Source organism: Canis lupus, chromosome 23 (assembly GCF_003254725.2).
Source record: "Canis lupus dingo isolate Sandy chromosome 23, ASM325472v2, whole genome shotgun sequence".
Taxonomy (NCBI): Eukaryota; Metazoa; Chordata; class Mammalia; order Carnivora; family Canidae; genus Canis; species Canis lupus.
In genome coordinates, this window is record NC_064265.1 from 32,564,593 (window position 1) to 32,585,857 (window position 21,265).

At 37.4% G+C, this 21,265-nt stretch overlaps 1 protein-coding gene across 7 annotated transcripts in view; it reads left to right on the forward strand.

The window, feature by feature from the left end:
- The window catches only part of PPP2R3A (protein phosphatase 2 regulatory subunit B''alpha), a 187,994-nt gene that overhangs the window by 79,822 nt on the left and 86,907 nt on the right, over positions 1-21,265 (forward strand). For all 7 annotated transcript variants that reach the window (XM_035704779.2, XM_025448920.3, XM_025448918.3 and 4 more), the window contains 2 exons: positions 2,907-3,010; positions 9,598-9,700. In XM_035704779.2, the coding sequence (XP_035560672.1) occupies positions 2,907-3,010; positions 9,598-9,700 (207 nt within the window). The remainder of the gene's footprint in view (positions 1-2,906; positions 3,011-9,597; positions 9,701-21,265) is intronic.

Consider the following 21,265-nt stretch of genomic DNA (forward strand, 5'->3'; position numbering starts at 1 on the left):
CATGTGATGATCAAATGAAATAATAGGCATAAGACATTTTAAAATGTTAAAGAACATTGCAGGTATTAAGTAATCATCTCCTCCTGTGTGACTCTTTAGACAACTTTGCTTTTAATTCTTTATGTTGTTGGACGATTCTTAGATCAAATTATAGGTGTTAGATTTTCCTTACTCCATCAACTTTGATTACCATAGACTGACTTTTGCCTCCTCCTCTGAGTTTCCTAAACCTATTTTCTGTATCTCCCTCCATATCCCCACTTGTCATCCATTCTTTTCCTTTGTAAAAAGTCTTGACACTGGCTTGTTCGGTGCTCTGGTATTAAGGTCTCTATTCTCTTGCCCTCAGATTAATATCATTTACTTTTTTAGGTTCTTATCTCCTAACTCCTTTTATCTTAATTCTTTGGTTTTAAGCAGATACAGCCAGCCATGCATTTTTCTTTTAATAGCCAAAGTATAATGTCTGCATTGCACTTGTTTCCTCTGCCATTTTCTCCAAAGGCTAATACTCTCATGCTGCCTGACATACGGCTACTTAGAGTGCCCCACTATGAGAAAAAGAGGCGAGCCCTTTCCAATATACTTTATTTTATTTTTTAAAAGATTATTTATTTGAGGGAGAGAGTGGGAGGAGAAGCAGAAGAGAAGGGGAGACAGACTTAAGCAGACCCCTCGCTGAGCACAGAGCCCTATGTGGGGCTTGATCTCACAACTCTGATATCATGACCTGAGCGGAAATTAGGAGTCAAATGCTTAAGCGACTGTGCCACTGAGGCGCCCCCAATCTATTTTAAAACATATCCATTGTATACTTTATCTCTTATGAGTTTGCCTTTGAGTCATAATAAATTTGTGTGCCAATCTCTCACCAACTTACTACTCCTTAGGAGCTGATACATATGCATTTTAACAGGAGTCTTCTAGAGAAAATACTATCATCCAAGCGAAGGAAAGCTGTCTAATAGTGGAAGTAGCTCCACAGAATGTGGTAAAAAGCACACAGTCCCTGGTAGTGTTTCAGCTTAGGCTAGTGACCATTTCCCAGGGTTGAGCTAGAAGATTCCTTCCAATTCTGAAAAATCCATGAGTGACTATAATGGTGGGAGTTTTAAGCACTTTGGCAAGCCAGTTCCAATCTCTCCCTGTACTTACTTTCTCTGTTTGGGACTCTGCACCCCCACCTCTACAATACAGACTGTTCTTTCAAGCTTTCCTCACAGTTGCCAGTTGCCTGTCACATCTAAGAGCATTTTCTTGGCAGACTACCATTCTGCATGAAAGGGAGGATTGGGATTGGAAAGTGGATTTGACAGTTTCCCACCCAAAGTATATTAATTGTGAGCTTTGTACTTTGGCAATCATAATTTACCCAATAAACAAAATCCATTGGTTACTAAGCAACACCTTTCCCTCATTCCTGACCTCAGTGGAGGTATTTGACCTCTGGACTTAAGAAATCTGAAGTTCCACCCTGTTTGCAGAACATGCTTTAGTGGCCCCAACAGGAGCAGTTATGATTTCTGCCCTGTACTTACCTTCCTTGGATCAAATCTTACCTTCCATATCCTCATCTCCAACATGAATCCAGCAGCCTTGGGGTGTTCTTTCAGCGTAACTCAGCCTCATAACCTCAGACCAGGTGCTCCTCACACTTCTGTGGGGATTCCCATGCACTGAGGCCTCACACCAGGAGCAGCTTCACCAGAACCTCATGTGGATTCACATCTAGTCAACCTCCAAAGGAAATGCTTCCCTTTTTAGCATGATGAAGGTCCGACATACCCTGTGTCTAATATGAATAATAAGACTATCTACTTAATAACAAGATGTGACTCTGAAGGATTCCAAGTTTGGGAATATGTCTTACATGCATGTACAAAATTGGGAACATATGGAGGCTATTTCTCTGTTATTATTTAGATATTATTATTACTCGAAAGAATTTTCCTACTAGGAAAAAAGCAGGTAAATTTGGTAAGAACTCTTTTGTAAGAGTATAATTAATTGGAAGAAAGAGCTTTTTATTAAAGAAAAAAAACACCTTTTAGAGTATTATGTATTATATATTGTAGTTTTATATTCATTCCTAGTTCCTCCTCAGGCTTTTAGAAGATGTAGACATTTGTGGCAGTTTCTTTCTTTCTTTTTTAAAGATTTTATTTATTTATTCATGAGAGACATAGAGACAGAGAGAGAGAGAGGCAAAGACACATGCAGAGGGAGAAGCAACGGGGAGCCGCATGTGGGACTAGATCCCAGGACTCCAGGATCATGCCTCAGGCCGAAGGTAGACACTAAACTGCTGAGCCACCCAGGGATCCCCATTTGTGGTAGTTTCTAATGTTTAAATAAATGATAGCATTTTTATTTTTATCTTTAATCTTTTACCTGAATTGTAACCGTTTAAGTAAATAGCTATTTTCTTGAGCAATCTAGATTCTTCTGGTTCTTCTGACCCAGGGGCTTAATAATGTAATAGGCAAAAGAGAGAGAGGGAGATGAGTTGGAGAGTATATTAACACCAAGTGACCAAGTAATAAATGTGACTCTATTTTTCTGCAGTGGGAAGGAAGGGCATATACAACTATGACATTCAGTCATTCTTGTTTTTAGAAGGTAGAAAATATACTATGTCAGAGTGGTAGGAAGGCACACTGGTTGCTTTAACTGTTGGGAAAGGGAAAGACACATCACTATAAAGGAACTTGGAGAAAAGGTAAATGGATTTCCCTTTCCTTCATTAAACTTGTAATTCCCCTCTGTCCTCTCTGAATCTGCCATAGCTGATATATTTCCCTCTGTCCACTGTGACATGAAGTGTAAAAGCTACAAAGGCCCATTGTTTGGCTGTGTCACCTTTTCACCGCCCCTTGGCTTACACTGTCTCTGTGTTTTATTTGCAGCTCTGCGGCTGTCCTCTCTATTGGAAAGCACCCATGTTCAGGGCTGCTGGGGGAGAGAGGACAGGATTTGTGTCTGCACAGTCGTTCATTGCCATGTGGAGAAAGTAAGTATATGAGCAGTCACTCTGGGGCTAGGCGACTAGGCAAAGAATTATCTGGTTCTCATAACATCCTTTATAAAGGTCACTTATTTTACTCATTTATTAATTTTCCCTTACCCTTTATTTCAACAAGTAAAATTTAGTGATTCACAACTATTTATAACCACACACAAATTTTTTCTGTAGTCCTTATCTTATAAGTCTCTAAGCAGTAAAAAGATCTTCAAAGATACCTTCTTTAGTAACTGATAGTTTCTTAGTTTTACTTGTTAAATTTGGGTCTTAGTGACCTAAAAGTAAAGACTGTTAAGGGGAGCAGATACACATGTGTCATGTGAGAAATACAGCTTTCATTCTCATGATCCAAATTAAAATTATATCTAGTGGATTTATTAAAAATAACTGAATTCAAGTAGATTTTAATCATCACTTTTTGAAAGCTCCGATTAAGAAACAAAGGAATATGTATATCTTTTTTTAATTCCAATATGATTAACCTACAATGTTATATTAGTTTCAAATATACAATATAGTGATTCAACAAGTGATATTCTGTGCTCATCATAAGTGTACTCTTAATCCTCTTCACTTATTTCATCTCTGGGAAATTTTCTTGAATTTATTCTTTCTTTTTTCTCCCTTTCTTGACATATTTCTAAGTTATTTCTTGACATAGCTATACATTTTAAGAGAATGTCATAGTTTTCCCCTTCTACCTCTTTTAACTGACCAGCCTTGTTTATATATGTTCTCCTCACCTTTTTTGGGCTAAATACCGTTTCTGGGGTTTAAAATCAACGTATAATAGCAGAATTCAGCATACAGATTCCTCCTAATCCTCTCATGCCACCTAAAAGTCCTCAGTAGTATAATGCTTGAGAACATAGTAGGTGATTAATAAATTTATTCTTATTTTTAAAAATATAGCAGCAAGTTGAGTTCACCAAATTCTTCCTGCATTACATTATAACTATAGTGATCAGAGTATATAGAACTTTTACCAATTAATGAACTTCTTTTAAAGAACCACACCAAGGCTAAAAGTTAAAATGTGTCACATTTTCCAGGTGAATTTTAGTGATTTTGTTCAAGGAATAGTTCTAAGTTGTCTGAATACCAAGAACCAAAAGGACCCCACAAGAATCATTCCTTAAACACCATCTAGATGACACTTTACAGTCACTGCTGTGATCACCATTCCACCTCTCCTGTAGCAAAGAGAAAATTGCTGGTGTGAAAATCTAAGAAATGCCTTTTTAAGAAAATGTATGGATAAGCAGTTATAAAGAAATTTCTTAGAAGCTAGAAATAGTATGAACACTAATTAACAGGAGTGAACCAGCAAAAGAATTGGCATTTTCCCTGAGGGTATTTATCACTGGTGTTTCTGGCAGCCTAGAATCTACAGGAAGAAAATAGAGCCTAGGGCCTGAACAGTAGAGAAGTCGGCTTGGATTCCCTCTCCTTTTCCCACCTATAAAGCCAAGACTTCAGCTGGGTGGTCCAATTATCTATTATTAATTATTATTGTTATTTTAAATCAGCATGTAAGAGTAACAGAATTCAAGAACTTGAAATGTGTACACGTTCTTTCATTCAGCTAGCTTCTTTCACTCCAGTGTGTGTCAGACCTGAAAAGGCCTTAACTGGGGTATGTACCAGGGGTAGAAAGAATAGAGATACTGCACATCCCTTGTCAGAGGTGTCTTTAGCTGTTGAGATCAGCATTGTCAGTCATCTAACAGTCTCTGAAAGTAGCAAGAAGTGAGATGATTCTTACAGTTGTTTGAGAGAGAACTTTGAATAAGCTGGGAGACTGAAAAAAGGAAGTAGTGTATTCTATAAGAGATACGAGCCAGAAAGAAGAACTGTAACTTCTTACATTTTAAATAATTTTGAATATTCTAGGACCCTACATTTGTGAGCCTGAGGCTGACTACAGCAAAGGAAAACTGTTAAGCAACTTGACTGACCTGCAGCAAACCATAATATTTGAGTAGCGGCCAGGGTTTTTTCTGTCTTAAGACTATATGTCACTGACATCAGGTGGACATTTATGTTGGCGGGTAGAGCAGCAGCCGCAGCCACAACAGCTGTGTTCTTTTACTGAGATGGATCATTTTAATTTTATCTCTAGGGAAAAGCTATTTCTACAAAAGCAAAAGGAGAAAAAAGACATGAAGCACAAGCCTTCATTTTAGGTAACTACAGGAAACTGCTTATGAAGTCATATAGCATGGGCAACTGTCCCTGCCTTTTCTCATTTGAAAAAAATTTCCGTGAATGGATAAGTGTAGGTCTCTATATTCAAGCGTTAATCTTAACAGCCCTATACTAAAATGGTTGGAGCGCCCTCTAGTGGGAGCTTCTTTTGGTGCTCTTAAAATGCTTATTTTAGTTTATTTTAGAGTTTGTATTTAAATTCCAGTTAGTTAACATACAGTGTAATAGTAGTTTCAGGTGTACAATACAGTGATTCAACAGTTCCATACAACACCCGGTGCTCATCACAAGTGCACTCTTGAATCCCTATCACCTATTTCACCCATCTCCCACCCTCTCTGCCCCAGAAACCATCAATTTGTTCTCTATAATTAAGAGTCTGTTTCTCGGTTTTTAAAATGCCTTTTAAAAGCAAGGGTGCTTTAAGGGAGACCCTAATATGGCTATTTGGGGAGACTAAGCAGCTAAGCATGATGGTTTGAGTTATCATACTGACCTTGAAGAAGATGTGTTTATTTTTGCAATTTTTAACAAATTTTACCCTTTGCATAAAATGACTTGGGCCCAAGTATAGTACATTAAGCTCTCTCAAATACAAAAAAATAACTGGTAGATAATGACACAGAATTAAAACATTGGTATATACGTATACAACCTGACTTGCTCCAATAATAGGCTCTACATAATTTTGAAAAGTAAAGTCAAATGTAAAAAGTCACAGGATAACAAGAAATAATTTCTCTGCTATCCCAGTGCTCACGGGGTGGAGGCTTCCTATCCCTCCTCCTAATGGTTTGAGGATAAACACCTGAACAGACTCTTGCTCCCCTGCCTCTACCTTCCATCCCTTCCCTGCTCCGTTGTCTGTTTCCTATCTGTACTCTGACATCTATTTGCTTACAGTCAGGACATTTTTAGGGGAAAGACATTGGTCCACAGCTTCTTTGAGCTTCTAGATTACCAGCTTTGCAACAGAGCTCCTCTCAAACAGTCAGTAATATTTTTCCAGTTCCTTTATGCTTTATTTTCTCTTATATTTTAATGTTAGCATTTCATTTGTCTGTTAACAAGACAATATTTTGTAAGAGCCCTGAAAGATACCAGTTTAGAATAGCTATTTTTATTTTCTCCAGTTTCCACAACTCTTATTTATCTCCTTTTCTCTTCCATATAGAGTTCACCAGCCACTGTTATTGGCTGATAAATCATAACTCACTTTTTCTTTCTTTTTCATAGGAAAAAGCCATTCTTGATTTGCCTTTTTATTTTCATAGTATCTCTCATCTGTGTCCTCTTTTCTTTATGAAAGTGCTCCTTTCCAAAGATCTCACCATCTTTTTATTGTGATCATCCTAACCATTTTCTAGCACTTACTACATACTCATCTTTTTCTGAAATGTATATCTGTTTAACTGTAGTTGCCTTGATATGCTGAAGAATGATAAGGAGAATTAATATACAAATTATACTATTGTTTAATAATCACAAATGAAGTCAGTTTAAGTATATATCTGTTAGATCACATTTTTGAGAATCTTCTGTGTGAAAGTCACTATGCTGGTGCTAAGGAAGAAAAGATCTATCTATAACTGTGCCTGCACTTTTGGTGCCAGAGAAATAAAACTAACAGTACAATGGTATATTATAATACATATAAGTTAAACAGTACAAAAATCAGTAAAGAGGGATCCCTGGGTGGCTCAGTGGTTTGGCGCCTGCCTTTGGCCCAGGGCATGATCCTGGAGTCCCGGGATCAAGTCCCACATCGGGCTCCCGGCATGGAGCCTGCTTCTCCCTCCTCCTGTGTCTCTGACTCTTTCTCTCTCTCTGTCTATCACAAATAAAAATAAATAAATAAATCTTTAAAAACAATCAGTAAAGAATTTAGTTCCGAGAGAAAGCTTTTTGAAGAGGTGGGTTATTAGCTGGACCTTAAAGAATAGCCAGCATTCAGATAGCAAAGTTGGGAGGGGTGGTATTCTAGGAGAGTAGAATCGCATGAGAAATGGCACAGAGGCAAGATTGTACATGACATACTTTGAGAATGATGCATCAGGCCAGCTGCCTGGAATGGAAGTTTCCTTTAGCAAAATAGTAAGATAGGTAGGTAGGCACACTCCCACCTAATTGCAGAGGGCCTTATATGCTCAACGTAGGCATTTAGACTTCCTCACTTAAGTGGTGGAGAGCTATTGAACATTTTTGAAAAGGGGAATTATATAATCAAAGGATTATATAATATCTTGAGGAAATATTTGTTAAATATCTTGAGGAAATATTTGTTAAGATTCCTGTATACCCATCTTGTATTCCAGGCACTTAGGGATCCAAGCTAGAAACCAGGAGTCATCATGGACTTCTCCCTTCCTTTCACCCCTCCACACCCAGCAACTGCCATGTCCTTCTTATTTCAACTAGATTTGCCCCTTTCTCTTTGTCTCCCACTGCAACCACATATGCTCAAGCCCTTGGCTGGATTTTTGCTTGTTATTTATGAAAAACACATCTGATTGTGTCACTGTCCAAGTTAAAATTCTTTTGCAGAGTAGGCTACAATCCAGGCTCCCTGACCTAACATAAAAGGAGATCCCTGGGTGGCTCAGCTGTTTAGCGCCTGCCTTTGGCCCAGGGCATGATCCTGGGGACCCGGGATCGAGTCCCACATCCGGCTCCCTGCGAGTCTGCTTCTCCCTCTGCCTGTGTCTCTGCCCCTCTCTCTCTCTCTCTCTCTCTCTCTCTCTCTCTCTCTCATGAATAAATAAATAAAATAAAATAAAAAAGAATGTGAAAACCAAATATATTTGTATATCCCGGTAACGAATTATTGGAAAGCAAACTTAAAATTAAAAAATAATAATAATAAATTAAATTTAAAAAGCTCGTAGTCTGACAATGATTACTAGGCAGCTAAAATCCTTGTAAGATAAGCAAAGACAGCACCTTAAGTGGAACCTAGTAGAAGCCACTAGGGAGTGAGAGTCGGTTGGGGTAGAGATGGTCCCCCTCCAAGTAACTCTCTGTATGTGAGAATCTCAGAACATATACAAAAAGTAGGCTAAAATAATGGCTTCACAGTCTCTTCTCCAAATTACATATTTCAACTTTTGTGATTATTGTTTGCAAACTAAGAGGTCACATGTGAATTACTAGTCACTGAACAGCTTATAAAAGAATACAGTCTAGCCTCAATCTGAGCTCTTTTGTTTGCTCTGTAATCTAATTCCTTGCTGAGGAAGAAGATCCAATCCTACATGCTCCTGTCCCCTTCTCTTACCGTCCCTACGTCTGTAAGTGCCAGAACATTCCATGCACTCTCACACCAGACATTTGTACATGTAACCCTCTTGACCCACAAAGTCCTTCTTTCCCACTTCACCTTTTTAGGAAATCTCACTGCCTTCCTATGTCCTTCTGTGACACCCATGCTTATTCTGTTGTGGCCGTCACAGTAGTATAATCTTACTGGTATAGCTCTCTCACTAGACTGTAAGCTCCTTACAGAGCACATAACTGTGTCTTATTTTCTTTGTATCCCAGGTATCTTCAAGGCCAGACACAGTACGTGGCACACAATTAGCATTCAATAAATGATTAAAGAAAAAAAATAAGAAAATGTGGAAACCAATTGGATGTGGAGAAAATAGGAAGAGAAATAAGTTTAAAATGACTTCAAAATTGCAAGCTCAGATAACTCAGGATGGTACCACTTTTAACAAAAATAGATGTCCATGAAAAGGACTGACTTTGGAAGGAAGATTTTTTAATTTGGTTTTTGATATTTTGACTTTGTTATCAGAGTATAGTTACTAAGTGGAAATGTTCAGTAATTTAGCTGGACATGAGGAATTCTTAGAACTTAAAGACTTAAAATGGCATTCATTCTTTTTTTTCCAGCCTGGTCCTTCAAAATCTAATTTGAGAAGACTCCTATCTGGTTGGCCCTGAATATATCTGCCAACCTGGACAAACAGAAGTTTTTATTTTATGTGGTGCATTGTAGTTCAACTGATGTATTCTCTCCTGGATAGCTGGTGGGTAGCTCTGGAGTTCTGGGTCTGGATGTCCTGTGCTAAACCTGAATGGACATTCTCTCTCAGGTGTATTTTTACCCACACTAGTGCAGCTGACTGTGTTATCAGCCACAGAAGCATTTTACAAAAATAAGACATTTTGTTGTTGAGCTTTTATTGAGGTGTCCCTTTGACAAAATCAAGAGCATATAAAAACTCCCTTTTTTTTAATCATTGGAAAGAGAGACCTTGATTCTGGATCTAAACGGCCTTCAGTTCAGGCTGCAATTACCAACTGTTGATATTATAGATATTGTTCACAGTAGCTGTCTTTCTAAGCGGTTGTCTCTTTTATAGGTTGCTGAATGACCATCATGATGATGCCTCTAAGTTTATCTGTCTGCTAGCAAAGCCCAGCTGCAACTCTCTAGAACAGGAGGATTTTATCCCTTTACTTCAGGTAATGTTTATTTCCTTCTAAAAATGGGTTTTATTTTTAGAGTTTGAGGTTTTTAATTTTTTTTCCACTGTAAGATAAGATACATAAATCTAGAAGTCGGGTTTGTAGAAAAGTGGTTTTTAAACTCGTTTTAACAACGAAATCCTTTTGTTAAATGAAAACATAGAACCCATAGTATAAAATGGATAAAACAGGGCTACTCCCATTGAAGCAAAGGAGGGGGTGCTCCCCCTTGCCCAACAATGGCAAACACTGAAATACTTTCTGAAACCAGACATTTGGTCTACTTGGCCTAGTTGACCTATCCCCAACAGAAAGAGCCCAATTGGGGAGTATATCTATACTTACATATATATAGATATAAATATTTTATATGTTTATGTGTAGGCCTTCCAGTAAGAATCAGGTACTTACCAGTACTGGATCTGTTTTTACAGTAGCATTCTTCATAGCCTGATATGTTACTTGTTAATATTCTTAATTTCATTTCTAAATATTTAGGGTTTTTTTTAAGATTTTATTTATTCATGAGAGACAGAGAGGCAGAGACACAGGCAGAGGGAGAAGCAGGCTCCCTGCAAGGACCCCAGGATCACACCCTGAGCCAAAGGTAGTTGCTCAACCACTGAGCCACCCAGGCATCCCTAAATATTTGGTTTTCCTAAGCAGATCACAAATTCCTTGAAGCTAAGGTCTGTCTTTCAAGTCTGTTGAATGCTTATCATTGTTTTAGCTGTTCTAGTAAATGCTTGTTGACTTGTTAGTGAGGATGCCTGAAGAAGGACATAAAAATACATTGACATAGTTTTTTTGTTTTTGTTTTGTTGTATTCATGGCTACTGTCACTTTTGGTAAATTTTTTTTGGTTGAAATAGGACACATACACACAAAAAAACACAAATCGTAAGTGTACCCACCAATCAATGAATTTTCTCAATGTGAGAAACCAGCACCCAGATCAAGAAACAAACCTCACCAGTATTCCCAGAGCTCTTGATGCTCCCAGTCACTGAAACCTAATGGTTACCACTATTCTATGTGTAATACAGTATGACATAGATTTTTAATTACAGTAATAAATTTCCATGTTTGGTTATTATTTATTTTACATTCATAGTCTTCAGACTTGTCTTAACTTGCATGATGGTCCTAATTATCTTTAGACTCATGTGCTACATGTTATTGTTCCCCTTTAAAAAGTATTCATGAGAATGAGAACTCTTTGTAGTTCTTTACATTTAATTAGGATCATTATGCATAATAATGTCCGATGTTACATATTCCTTTTTTTTTAGATTTTATTTATTTGTTTTTTCATTTATTTGAGAGAGGGAGCATGAGTGGGGAAGAAGGGCTGGGCAGGGAGCCCAACATAGGGCTAGACACGGGGCTCAATCCCAGGACACTAAGATCATGACCTGAGCCCAAGGCAGACATCCAACCAACTGAGCCACCCAGGTACCCCCAACATTATATATTCCTACTTATGTTTTGTCACATCATAAATATTTAATATTTGAACTGTATTGCCACTAAAGCATCAGGTTCTTATTGTTATAAGCTGTATGATTTTATTGATTTTTTTACTAATTTTTTTCATTTTAATTCCACTATAGTTAACATACAGTGTTCTATTAGTTTCAGGTGGATGGTACAGTGATTCAACAATTGTATACTCAGTGCTCATCATGATAAATGTAGCCTTAAGTCTCTTTATCTGTTTTACCCATCCCCCACCCATGTCCCTTCTGGCAACCACCAGTTTGTTCTCTGTAGTTCCTAGTCCCTCTGGCTCTAGGGATTGTAAGGGTATCCTTTTGTTGCTTGTTCCTGGTGCCTCATCATTCCTTTGTGTCTTCCTTTAACCTGCCCATGACTCTCCACATAGTCTCTTCATGAAAGGTTTATATCAGTGAATTCTTTTTTCTCTGGGGACCCTATTCCTGACTGAGTTTTATTAGAATCTTTAATAAAACCTCTGACAAGAATATAAATTAAACCCATATCAAGATAATTACAAACAATAACAAAACTATAATTATGAGTTGGAAGACATTTATACTTCATTTATTAGGAGAAATTTTCTTTTTCTTTAACAAGTAGACCTGTGCAGGCTTCAGGTAAAAGTTGACAGACTGAATAGATACATTGTTCTCTCATTCTGTCCCAAACTTCTCTGAACTTAAAGTATCGGAATTTAAAAGAAATAAACACACGAAATGAATGGAATGGTAGAGAGGGATAGAAAAAAGAAATGAATGTCAAGTGATTTCCAATTTCTATAAGATAGAAAGTAGAAGCAGGCTAAGGAAACCACAACCCAAAATGAGGGGCTGTATATGGGCCACAGTAAAGAAGTGAGCTACTCTTCTCTATTCTCTCAGCAGGATCCCAGAGTAGCAATAAACTCAGGGTTGGCAGTTCTGATGGGAAGTATTAGAAATGAGGATTCATTGAAGGTTGGTATATAGAACAATGGACCAGTTGACTTCCTACTTGGTTCCCAAAAGTAAAGTGCATCCTGGCATTTACTCAAAAGCATAAACAAAATAACAAACCATAAAGCATGCTAAGACAAATTTCAGTAGAGAAACACCCTAGACAGTACCTGACCAGTACTCCTCAAAACTATCAAGGTTATCAGAAACAAAGTTTGCAAAATTGTTAAAGCCAAAAAGAGCCTAAGGAGATATGACAGCTAAATGGAATATGAGATCCTGGGTAGGATCCTGGAACAGAAAAAGGTTATTAGGCAGAATCTAAGTAAATGAGAATAAAGTATTGTTTCTCATACATGTCTCTCATACATGATAATAATGTATCAATGTTGACTTATTATAACAAATGCTAATATAATGTAGGGCATATGGGAACTCTGTATTGTCTTCTCAATTTTTCTTTATTCTAAAAAATAAAGTCTTTATAAACATTATTATATACAGAGAGATTATATAATAAGAATAGAATGTTATGAAAACAGAAAGTTAACCAGAAAGAGTTGTTAGCATTTTAAAATGTAGAGGAGTCCTGGATGGTTTAGTCAGTTAAGTGTCTGACTCTTAATCTCAACTCAAGTCTTGATCTCAGGGTTGTGAGTTTAAGCCCCACACTGGGCTCCATGCTGGGAGTGGAGCCTACTTTTAAAAAAAAGTTAAATTTACCAAAATTTAAAATTTTGTCATAAGTCCTGAAAACTAAAGTTTAGGAACATCTCACAGGGAAGGAGAGAAAGCTAAGGAGAAAGGGAAAGAGGAGACATAAAGGGCCAATTCAAAAATTTCAACAGCTAACTGGAGTCTGGAGAAGAACGAAGGGAGAGAAGGAAATCACAGAAATAATTACAAAATGGAGAGAATTAGACTGGGATGATAAGATGGGTACAAAGAACTAGAACCCAGTAAGATTCCTTGGGATCCCTGTTTCTCTCTGTGGGGGAAACACAACATGCCTGTGTAACCAGCAAATAAACAAAAATAGAACTTGACACTCCCCCTAGCCTCTTATGCTCCCTCCAGTCCTGCCCACAGAAGTAAAGAAATAATACAGAATACAAGTCTTTTGATCGAAAAAAGCCAAGTAAAAGAAACAAACATGTCATCTCAAAATTTTTTTAAAGATCAATAAAAACAAATACTAAAAGCTTCCAGAGAGAAAAACCAGGTCCCTTGAATAACAACAGAAATTGGGGTGGTATCAGATTCTCATTATTAACTCTAGGGAAATGAATTTGAAGTCAGATTTCCAATATCCTGCCAAGCTATCTATCAGTCAGATATGAGGTTAGAATAAAGACATTTAAAAACTCAGAAAGTTTATCTCCCTATTTTCTTAGTTACTTGAATATATATCGAATTAAGTAAAACAAGGGGTACCTGGGTGGCACAGTTGATTAAGTATCTGACTCTTGGTTTAGGCTCAGGTCATGATCTCTGGGTTGTGGAATGGAGCCCCACACCACCAGGCTCGCTGCTCAGTGAGGAGTTGAGTCTGCTTGGGATTGCCCCTCCCCCGCACTTACATACAAGTGCTTTCTCTCTAAATCAATCAATCAATCAATCTTTTAAAAAATGAAGTAAACCAACGAAGAGGAATACATGAGATCCATAGAATAGTGGACTCAACCCAAAGAATCAGTGTAAGGAAGACCTTAGATGGCAACTGAAGAACAGCCAGTCCAGAATAGAAGAGGTGATGGGATTTCTCTAGAGGTTCTTCATAAAGGGGAATAGGGAGAGGAGGAATTATTCCATGCAGTACTATTATATTTGAGAACAGGGAAACTGGAGGGTATGTTTTAATAGCACAGCATTCTATATGAACAAGTTCTAAAAAAAAAAAAAAAAAAAAAAGGCAATTCGAGAGGCACCTGGGTGGCTTAGTTAGGCATCTACCTGTAGCTCAGGTCATGATCCTCAGGGTCCTGGAATCGACCCCAACTTTGTGCTCCCTGCTCAGCCAGGAGTCTGCTTCTCCCTCTCCCTCTACTCCTCACTTGTGCATGCTCTCGCTCTCTCTCTCGAATAAATAAAAATCTTTTTTTAAAAAATAAAAGCAATTTGAAACTCCAAGAAAGCTGGAAAAAAAAAAAAAGCTTTATAAAACAGTCATGATCTAAGGTTGAAGCAAACCGAAGAATAGCATGATTACAAACAACTGATGGAGAGTAAGAAAAGAAAATCCATTTAACTTCAGTTCTCCTTTGAATGCCCACGGAACATGATGTTGGACCAATAAGAGAGTAGGAACTTTATCCAGGTATGGAAGCACTGGCAGGCTCCATTTTTCTTGCCCTTCTACCTAGCTGGCCCGGTGTGGGTAGGTGCCAGTTCTGACACTTTCCACTTTCCACTTTCTTCTTTGCCAGCACCACTGACCCCATTCCATCGTTTCCTTGCAAACCTGCCCCAGCAGGCCCCCTCCAAAGTGGCTCCCAACCTGCCACACCCAGCAGGCACCCAAAGCTAGGACTGGTACCCACCTCCAAAGCAGTTCCCACCACATTACACCTGTGTGCGGTCTTGGCTGGGACCTGCACTCTCCAAAAACTACTCCTACCCAGGAGGTCAGGGGCAGCCCTGCCCACAGCAGTTGTCACCCAGCCACAAAAGGAAGTAACATGCAACCTACACACAGTCACCCCTGGAGAACCTGGTTCTTGTGACCAGGGGAGATTTCACTTCTGGGCCCCACAGGATGCCTTCTACATAAGGCCACTTCTTCAAACCCGGAGATGTAGCTGATTAACCTAAAACATAGAAACAAAGAGAGTCAGACAAAATGAAGAGATGAGAATGAGAGAACAAGACAGAAAACAACCTTAGAAAAAGAACTAAACAAAATGGAAATGAGCAATCTACCTAATAGGGAGTTCAAAGTAATGGTAGTGATGAATGAACACAGTGAAAACTTCAGCAAGAGATAGAAAATGTTAAAAAGAACCAATCAGAGCTGAAGAACAATTGAAAAATACACTAGAGGGAATCAACAGCAGTTAGAGAATGCAAAAGAATGGACCAATGATCTGCAAAACAGCATAGTGGAAATCATTCAAGTTGAAGAGCAGAATGAAAGATTTTAAAACGAAGATATTTTAAGGGACCTCATAGACCTCAGGCATACCAACATTGCATTAGAGGGACCATAGAAAGAGAAGAAAGAGAAAGTAGTAGAAAACATATTTGAAGAAATAATAACTGAAACTTCTTTAACCTGGAAAATAAAAAGACATCTGGGTCCAGGAACTACAGAGAGCCCCCAGAGGTCCACTCAAGGCACATAATAATAAAAATGTCAAAAATTAGAGATAAAGAGAATCCTAAAAGCAGCATAGGAAAAGCTACTAGTGACCTGCAAGGGAACAGTCACCCATAAGACTATGAGCTGATTTTTCAGCAAAAATTTTGCAGGCCAGATGAGAATACCGTATATTTAAAATATTGAAAGGAAAAAACACACACACACACAACTAAGAGTACTTTACCTAGCAAGAATATTTCAGAATTGAAGGAGATAAAATAAAAGATAAGTTTATCACCACTAAACCAGCCTTACGAGAATCGTTCAAAGGACTTAATGGGGGGGGGGGGGGGGAGCCATAACTGGAAGTAAGAAAATTGTGAAAGAAAAAAAAATCTCACTGGTCAAAGCAAATATACAGTAAAGATAGTGGCTCAACCACTTGTAAAGTGGTTAAAAGGTGAAAAGACAAGTAGTAAAATCAATTAATTAGTAATTGATTTTAAGGGATTAGTAATTAGTTAAGGGATACATAAATTAAAAGTTGTAAAATATAACATGTTGAGGGGGGTAGAAGATTAAAAATGTAGTGCTTTTAAAATGTGTTAGGACTTAAGTGACCATACACTTCAAAGTCATCTATTCACAAGGGAAGACAGCAAGACAAGAAGAAAGGAACAAAGAACTACAAAAATACAATGAGAAAACAACAAAATGGCAGTAAGTACATAACTGTCAATAATTAAATGGACTAAATGCTCCAATCAAAAGGCATTGGGTAAAAAAAAAAAAAAAAAAGGCACTGGGTGACTGAATGGATAAAAAAGCAAGACCTACATATATGCTGCCTACAAGAGATTAACTTGTAAGTAAAGGGATGGAAAAAAAATATCCCAAGCAAATAGAAACAAAAAGCTGGGCGGGGGGGGAGGTTGGAATAGCCATACCTATCAGACAAAATAGACTTAAAACAAAGACTGTGGGGCACCTGACTGGCTCAGCTGTTTAAGCATCAGACTTGATTTGGGCCTAGGTCACGATCTCAGGATCATGAGATTGAGCCCCACATTGGGCTCTGCACTTAGTGTCAAGTTTGCTTACAATTCTCTCCCTCTTCCCCAGCTCCCCTATACACACACCTATACACACGTCTCTCTCTCTCTTAAAAAACAAAAAAAAACAAAAACTGTAACAGGAGACAACGAAGAGGGCATTACATAATGATAAAGGGAGGAATCAATCCAATAACAATATAACAACTATAAATATCAATGTACCTAACATAGGATAATATGTAAATAGACGAAGCAAATATTAACATACATAGGGAAAGGAATTGACAGTAATCCAAAAATAGGATTTTTTAAAAGGTTTTATTTAAATTCCAGTTAATTAACATACAGGATAATATGATTGTCAGGTGTACGATATAGTGATTCAACACTTCACTACAGTACCCACTGCTCATCACAGCAAATGCACTCTTTAATCCCCATCATCTATTTCAACCAATCCCTGACTCAGCTCCCCCTCTGTACCATCAGTTTATTCTGTACAGTTGAATCTGTTTTTTGGTTTGCCTCTTTTTTTCCCTCCTTGTTTTGTTTTTTAAATTCCACATAGAGGGCAGCCTGGGTGGCTCAGTGGTTTAGCGCCGCCTTCAGTCCAAGGCCTGATCCTGGAGACATGGGATCAAGTCCCACATTGGGCTCCCTGCATGGAGCCTGCTTCTCCCTCTGCCTGTGTCTCTGCCTCTCTCTCTCTCTCTCTCTCTCTCTCTCTCTGGCTCATGAATAAATAAATAAAATCCTTAAAAAAATAAAATAAAATAAATTCCACATGAGTGAAATTGTATGGTATTTGTCTTTCTCTGACTCACTTATTTCATTTAACATAATACACTCTAGCTCCATTCATGTTTTTGCAAATAGCAAGATTTCATTCTTTTAATGGCTAAGTAATATTCCATTGTATATGTACATCACATTTTCTTCATCTTTTCATCAGTGGATGGGCATTTGAGCTGTTTCCATAATTTAGCTACTGTAGGTAATGCTGCTATAAACATCAGAGTGCATGTATCCCCTTGAATTAGTGTGTTTTTTTATCCTTTAGGTAAATACTTAGTAATACAATTGCTGGATCATAGGGTAGTTCTATTTTTAACTTTTTCAGTAACTTCCATATTGTTTTCCAGAGTGGCTGTACCAGTTTGCACTCCCACCAACAGTGCAAGAGAGTTCCCCTTTCTCCACATCCTCGCCAATACCTGTTGTTTCTTGTGTTGTTAATTTTGGCCATTCTGACAGGTGTGAAGTGCTACCTCATAGTAGTTTGGATTTGTATTTCCCTGATGATAATGAAGTTGAGCATCTTTCCATGTGTCTGTTGGCTACCTGTTTGGTCTTTTTTGGAAAAATGTCTGTTTATGTCTCCTGCCCATTTTTTAATTGGGTTGTTTTGGGGGTGTTGAGTTTTAGAAGTTCTTTATAGATTTTAGATATCAGATATGTCACTTGCAAATATCTTCTCCCATTCCATAGATTACCTTTAGTTTTGTTGATTGCTTCCCCATTATGCAGAAGCTTTTTATCTTGATGAAGTCCCAATAGTTCATTTTTGTTTTTGTTTCCCTTGTCCCTGGAGACATACATAGCAAAAAGTTGATATGGCTGATGTCAGAGAGGTTACTGCCTGTGTTCTCCATTAGGATTTTGATGATTTCCTGTCTCACATTTAGATATTTCATCCATTTTGAGTTTGTTTTTGTGTATGGTGTAAGAAAGCAGTGCAGTTTCATTCTTTTGCATGTTGCTGTCCCGTTTTCCCAACACCATTTGTTGAAGAAACTCTTTTCCATTGGATATCCTTTCCTAATTTGTCAAATAATAATTGACCATATAGTTGTGGGTTCATTTCTGAATTTTCTATTCTGTTTCACTGATCTATGTGCCTATTTTTGTGTCAGTACCATACTGTCTTGATCACTACAACTTTGAATATAGCTTGAAGTCTGGAATTGTGATGCTTCCAGCTTTGCTTTTCTTTTTTAGATTGCTTTGGCTATTTGGGGTCGTTTGTGGTTTTATACAAATTTTAGGATTGTTTGTTTCTAGCTCTGTGAAAAATGCTGGTGATATTTTTATATGGATTGCATTAAATGTATAGATTGCTTTGGGTAGTATAGACATTTTAACAATATTTTTCTTGTAATCAATGAGCGTGGAATTCTTTCCATTTCTGTGTCGTCTTCAGTTCCTTTTATCATTGTTTTATAGTTTTCAGAGTACAGATCTTTTATCTCTTTGGTTAGGTGTATTCTTAAGTATCACCTTACCGTTTTTGGTGCAGTTATAAATGGGACTGATTTCTCTATTTCTCTTTCTGCTGCTTTATTATTGGCAATATATAGAAATGCAACAGACTTCTGTATGTTTTGATTTTGTATCTTGCAGCTTTACTGAATTCATGAATTCATTCTAGCAATATTTTGGTGGACTCTTTGGGTTTTCCACCTGGTATCATGTCATCTGCAATAGTGAAAGTTTTACTTCTTCCTTGTAATTTGGATGCCTTTTCTTTTTGTTGTCTGATTTCTTGTCTGTAGCTGGGACTTCTAGCACTCTTACCACTGTTAAATAACACTGTTAAATAATGGTGGTAAGAGTGGACATCCCTTTCTTATTCCTGACTGTAGAGGAAAAGCTCTCAGTTTTTCTCCATGAGGATGATACTAGCTTGGGTTTTTCATATACGGCCTTTATTATGTTGAGGATGTTCCCTTTATCCCTACTATATTGAGGCTTTTTATCAAGAAGGGATGCTATACTTTGTCAAATGCTTTTCTGCATTTATTGAGAGGCTCATATGGTTCTTGTCCCTTTTTTTATTAATGTGGTATATCCCGTTGATTGATTTGCAAATTTATTCCTTGCAACCCAGGAATAAATCCCACTTGATTGTGGTGAATGATTACTTTTAGTGTACTGTTGGATTTGATTTGCTAGTACCTAGTTGAGAATTTTTATGTTCCTATTCATCACAGATATTCTCTTTTTCTGGGAGCTGTTTTTCTAGTTTTGGAATCAGAGTAATGCTGACCTTGTAGAATAAGTTTGGAAGTTTTCCTTCTTTTTTTTTTTTTTTTTTGGAATAGTTTGAGAAGAATAGGTATTAACTCCTCTAAATTTTTGGTAGAATTCAGTGAACTGTGAAGCCATCTGGCCAGGGACTTAGAGATTTTTTATTACTGATTCAATTTCTTTGCTGGTTTTCAGTCTCGTTAAGCTTTTTTTTTTTTTTTTTTAAGATTTTTTTTTTCAATTTATTTATTTGAAAGAGCTGGTTCTTTGAAAATGTTGATAAAATTGAAAAATTGATAAAACCCTAGCCAGATTTATCAAAAAGAAAAAGAGAGAGGACCCAAATAAATAAAATCGCCAATGACAGAGGAAAACTAACAACCAACACCACAAAAATACGATTGTAAGAGAATATTATGAAAAATGATATGCCAACAAATTGGGCACTCTAGAAGAAATGGATAAATTCCTAGAAACATAGAAACTACCAAAACTGAAACAGAGAGAACTTGAACAGAATGTGTGGGTAGCTTGGTCGGTTAAGCATCTGTCTGTGGCTCAGGTCATGATCCCAGGGTCCTTGAGTAAGATATACTTTAACCTCCATGTATTTGTTATGTTTCCATATTTTTTCTTATGATTAACTTTAAATTTCATAGCATTGTGATTAGAAAATATACATGGTGTGATCTCAGTCTTTTTGTACTTGTTGGTACCTGATTTGTAACCTAGTATGTGATCTGTCCTAGAGAATGTAGCCTTTTGCCCTTGAAAAGAATGTGTATTCTGCTGCTTCAGGGTGGAGTGTTCTAAATGTATCTGTTAAGTCCATCTGGTCCAGTGTATCATTCAAAACCATTGTTTCTCTGTTGATTTTCTGCTTAGATGATCTGTCCAATGATATAAGTGGGGTGTTAAAGTCCCCTACTATTATTGTATTATTAGTGAGTTCCTATTATGTTTATTATTGTTTTATATATTTGGGTGCTCTCAATTTGGGGGTATATTTACATTTGTTAAATCTTTTTTGATAGACCACTTTATTATGATGTAGTACCCTTCTTTATCTCTTGTTACAATCTCTGGTTTAAAATCTAGTTTGTCTGATAGAAATATGGCTATTCCAGCTTTCTTTTAATGTCCATTTGCATGATAACTGTTTCTCCATCCCCACATTTTCAATCTAGAGGTGTCTTTAGGTCTTAAATGAGTCTCTTGTAAGCAGCATATAGATGGATCTTGTTTTTTTATCCATTCTGACACCCTCTGTCTTTTGTTTGGAGCATTTAGTCCATTTACATTCAGAGTAATTATTTATAGGTAAGAATTTTGTGCCATTGTATTACCTATAAAATTGGTGTTTCTGGAGGTTTTATCTTTTCCTTTCTAGTCTTTGTCATTTTGGTCTTTCACACTAAAAAGAGGCCCCCTCTAATATTTCCTGCAGAGCTGGTTTAGTGGTCACAAACTCCTTTAGTTTTTGTCTGGGAAACTTTATCTCTCCTTCTATTTGGAATGATAGTTGCTAAATGGAGTATTCTTGGATGCAAATTTTTCCCATTCAGCACTTTGAGTATATCATGCCACGCCCTTCTGGCTTACCAAGTTTCTGTTGAGAAATCTCTAGTGAACCTTATGGGTTTTCCCTGGTAAATTAAGAACTTCTTTTGTCTTACTGCTCTTAAGTTGTTTTTTTTTTAAGTGGGCTCCACACAGGGCTTGAACTCAGTACTCTGAGATCAAGACC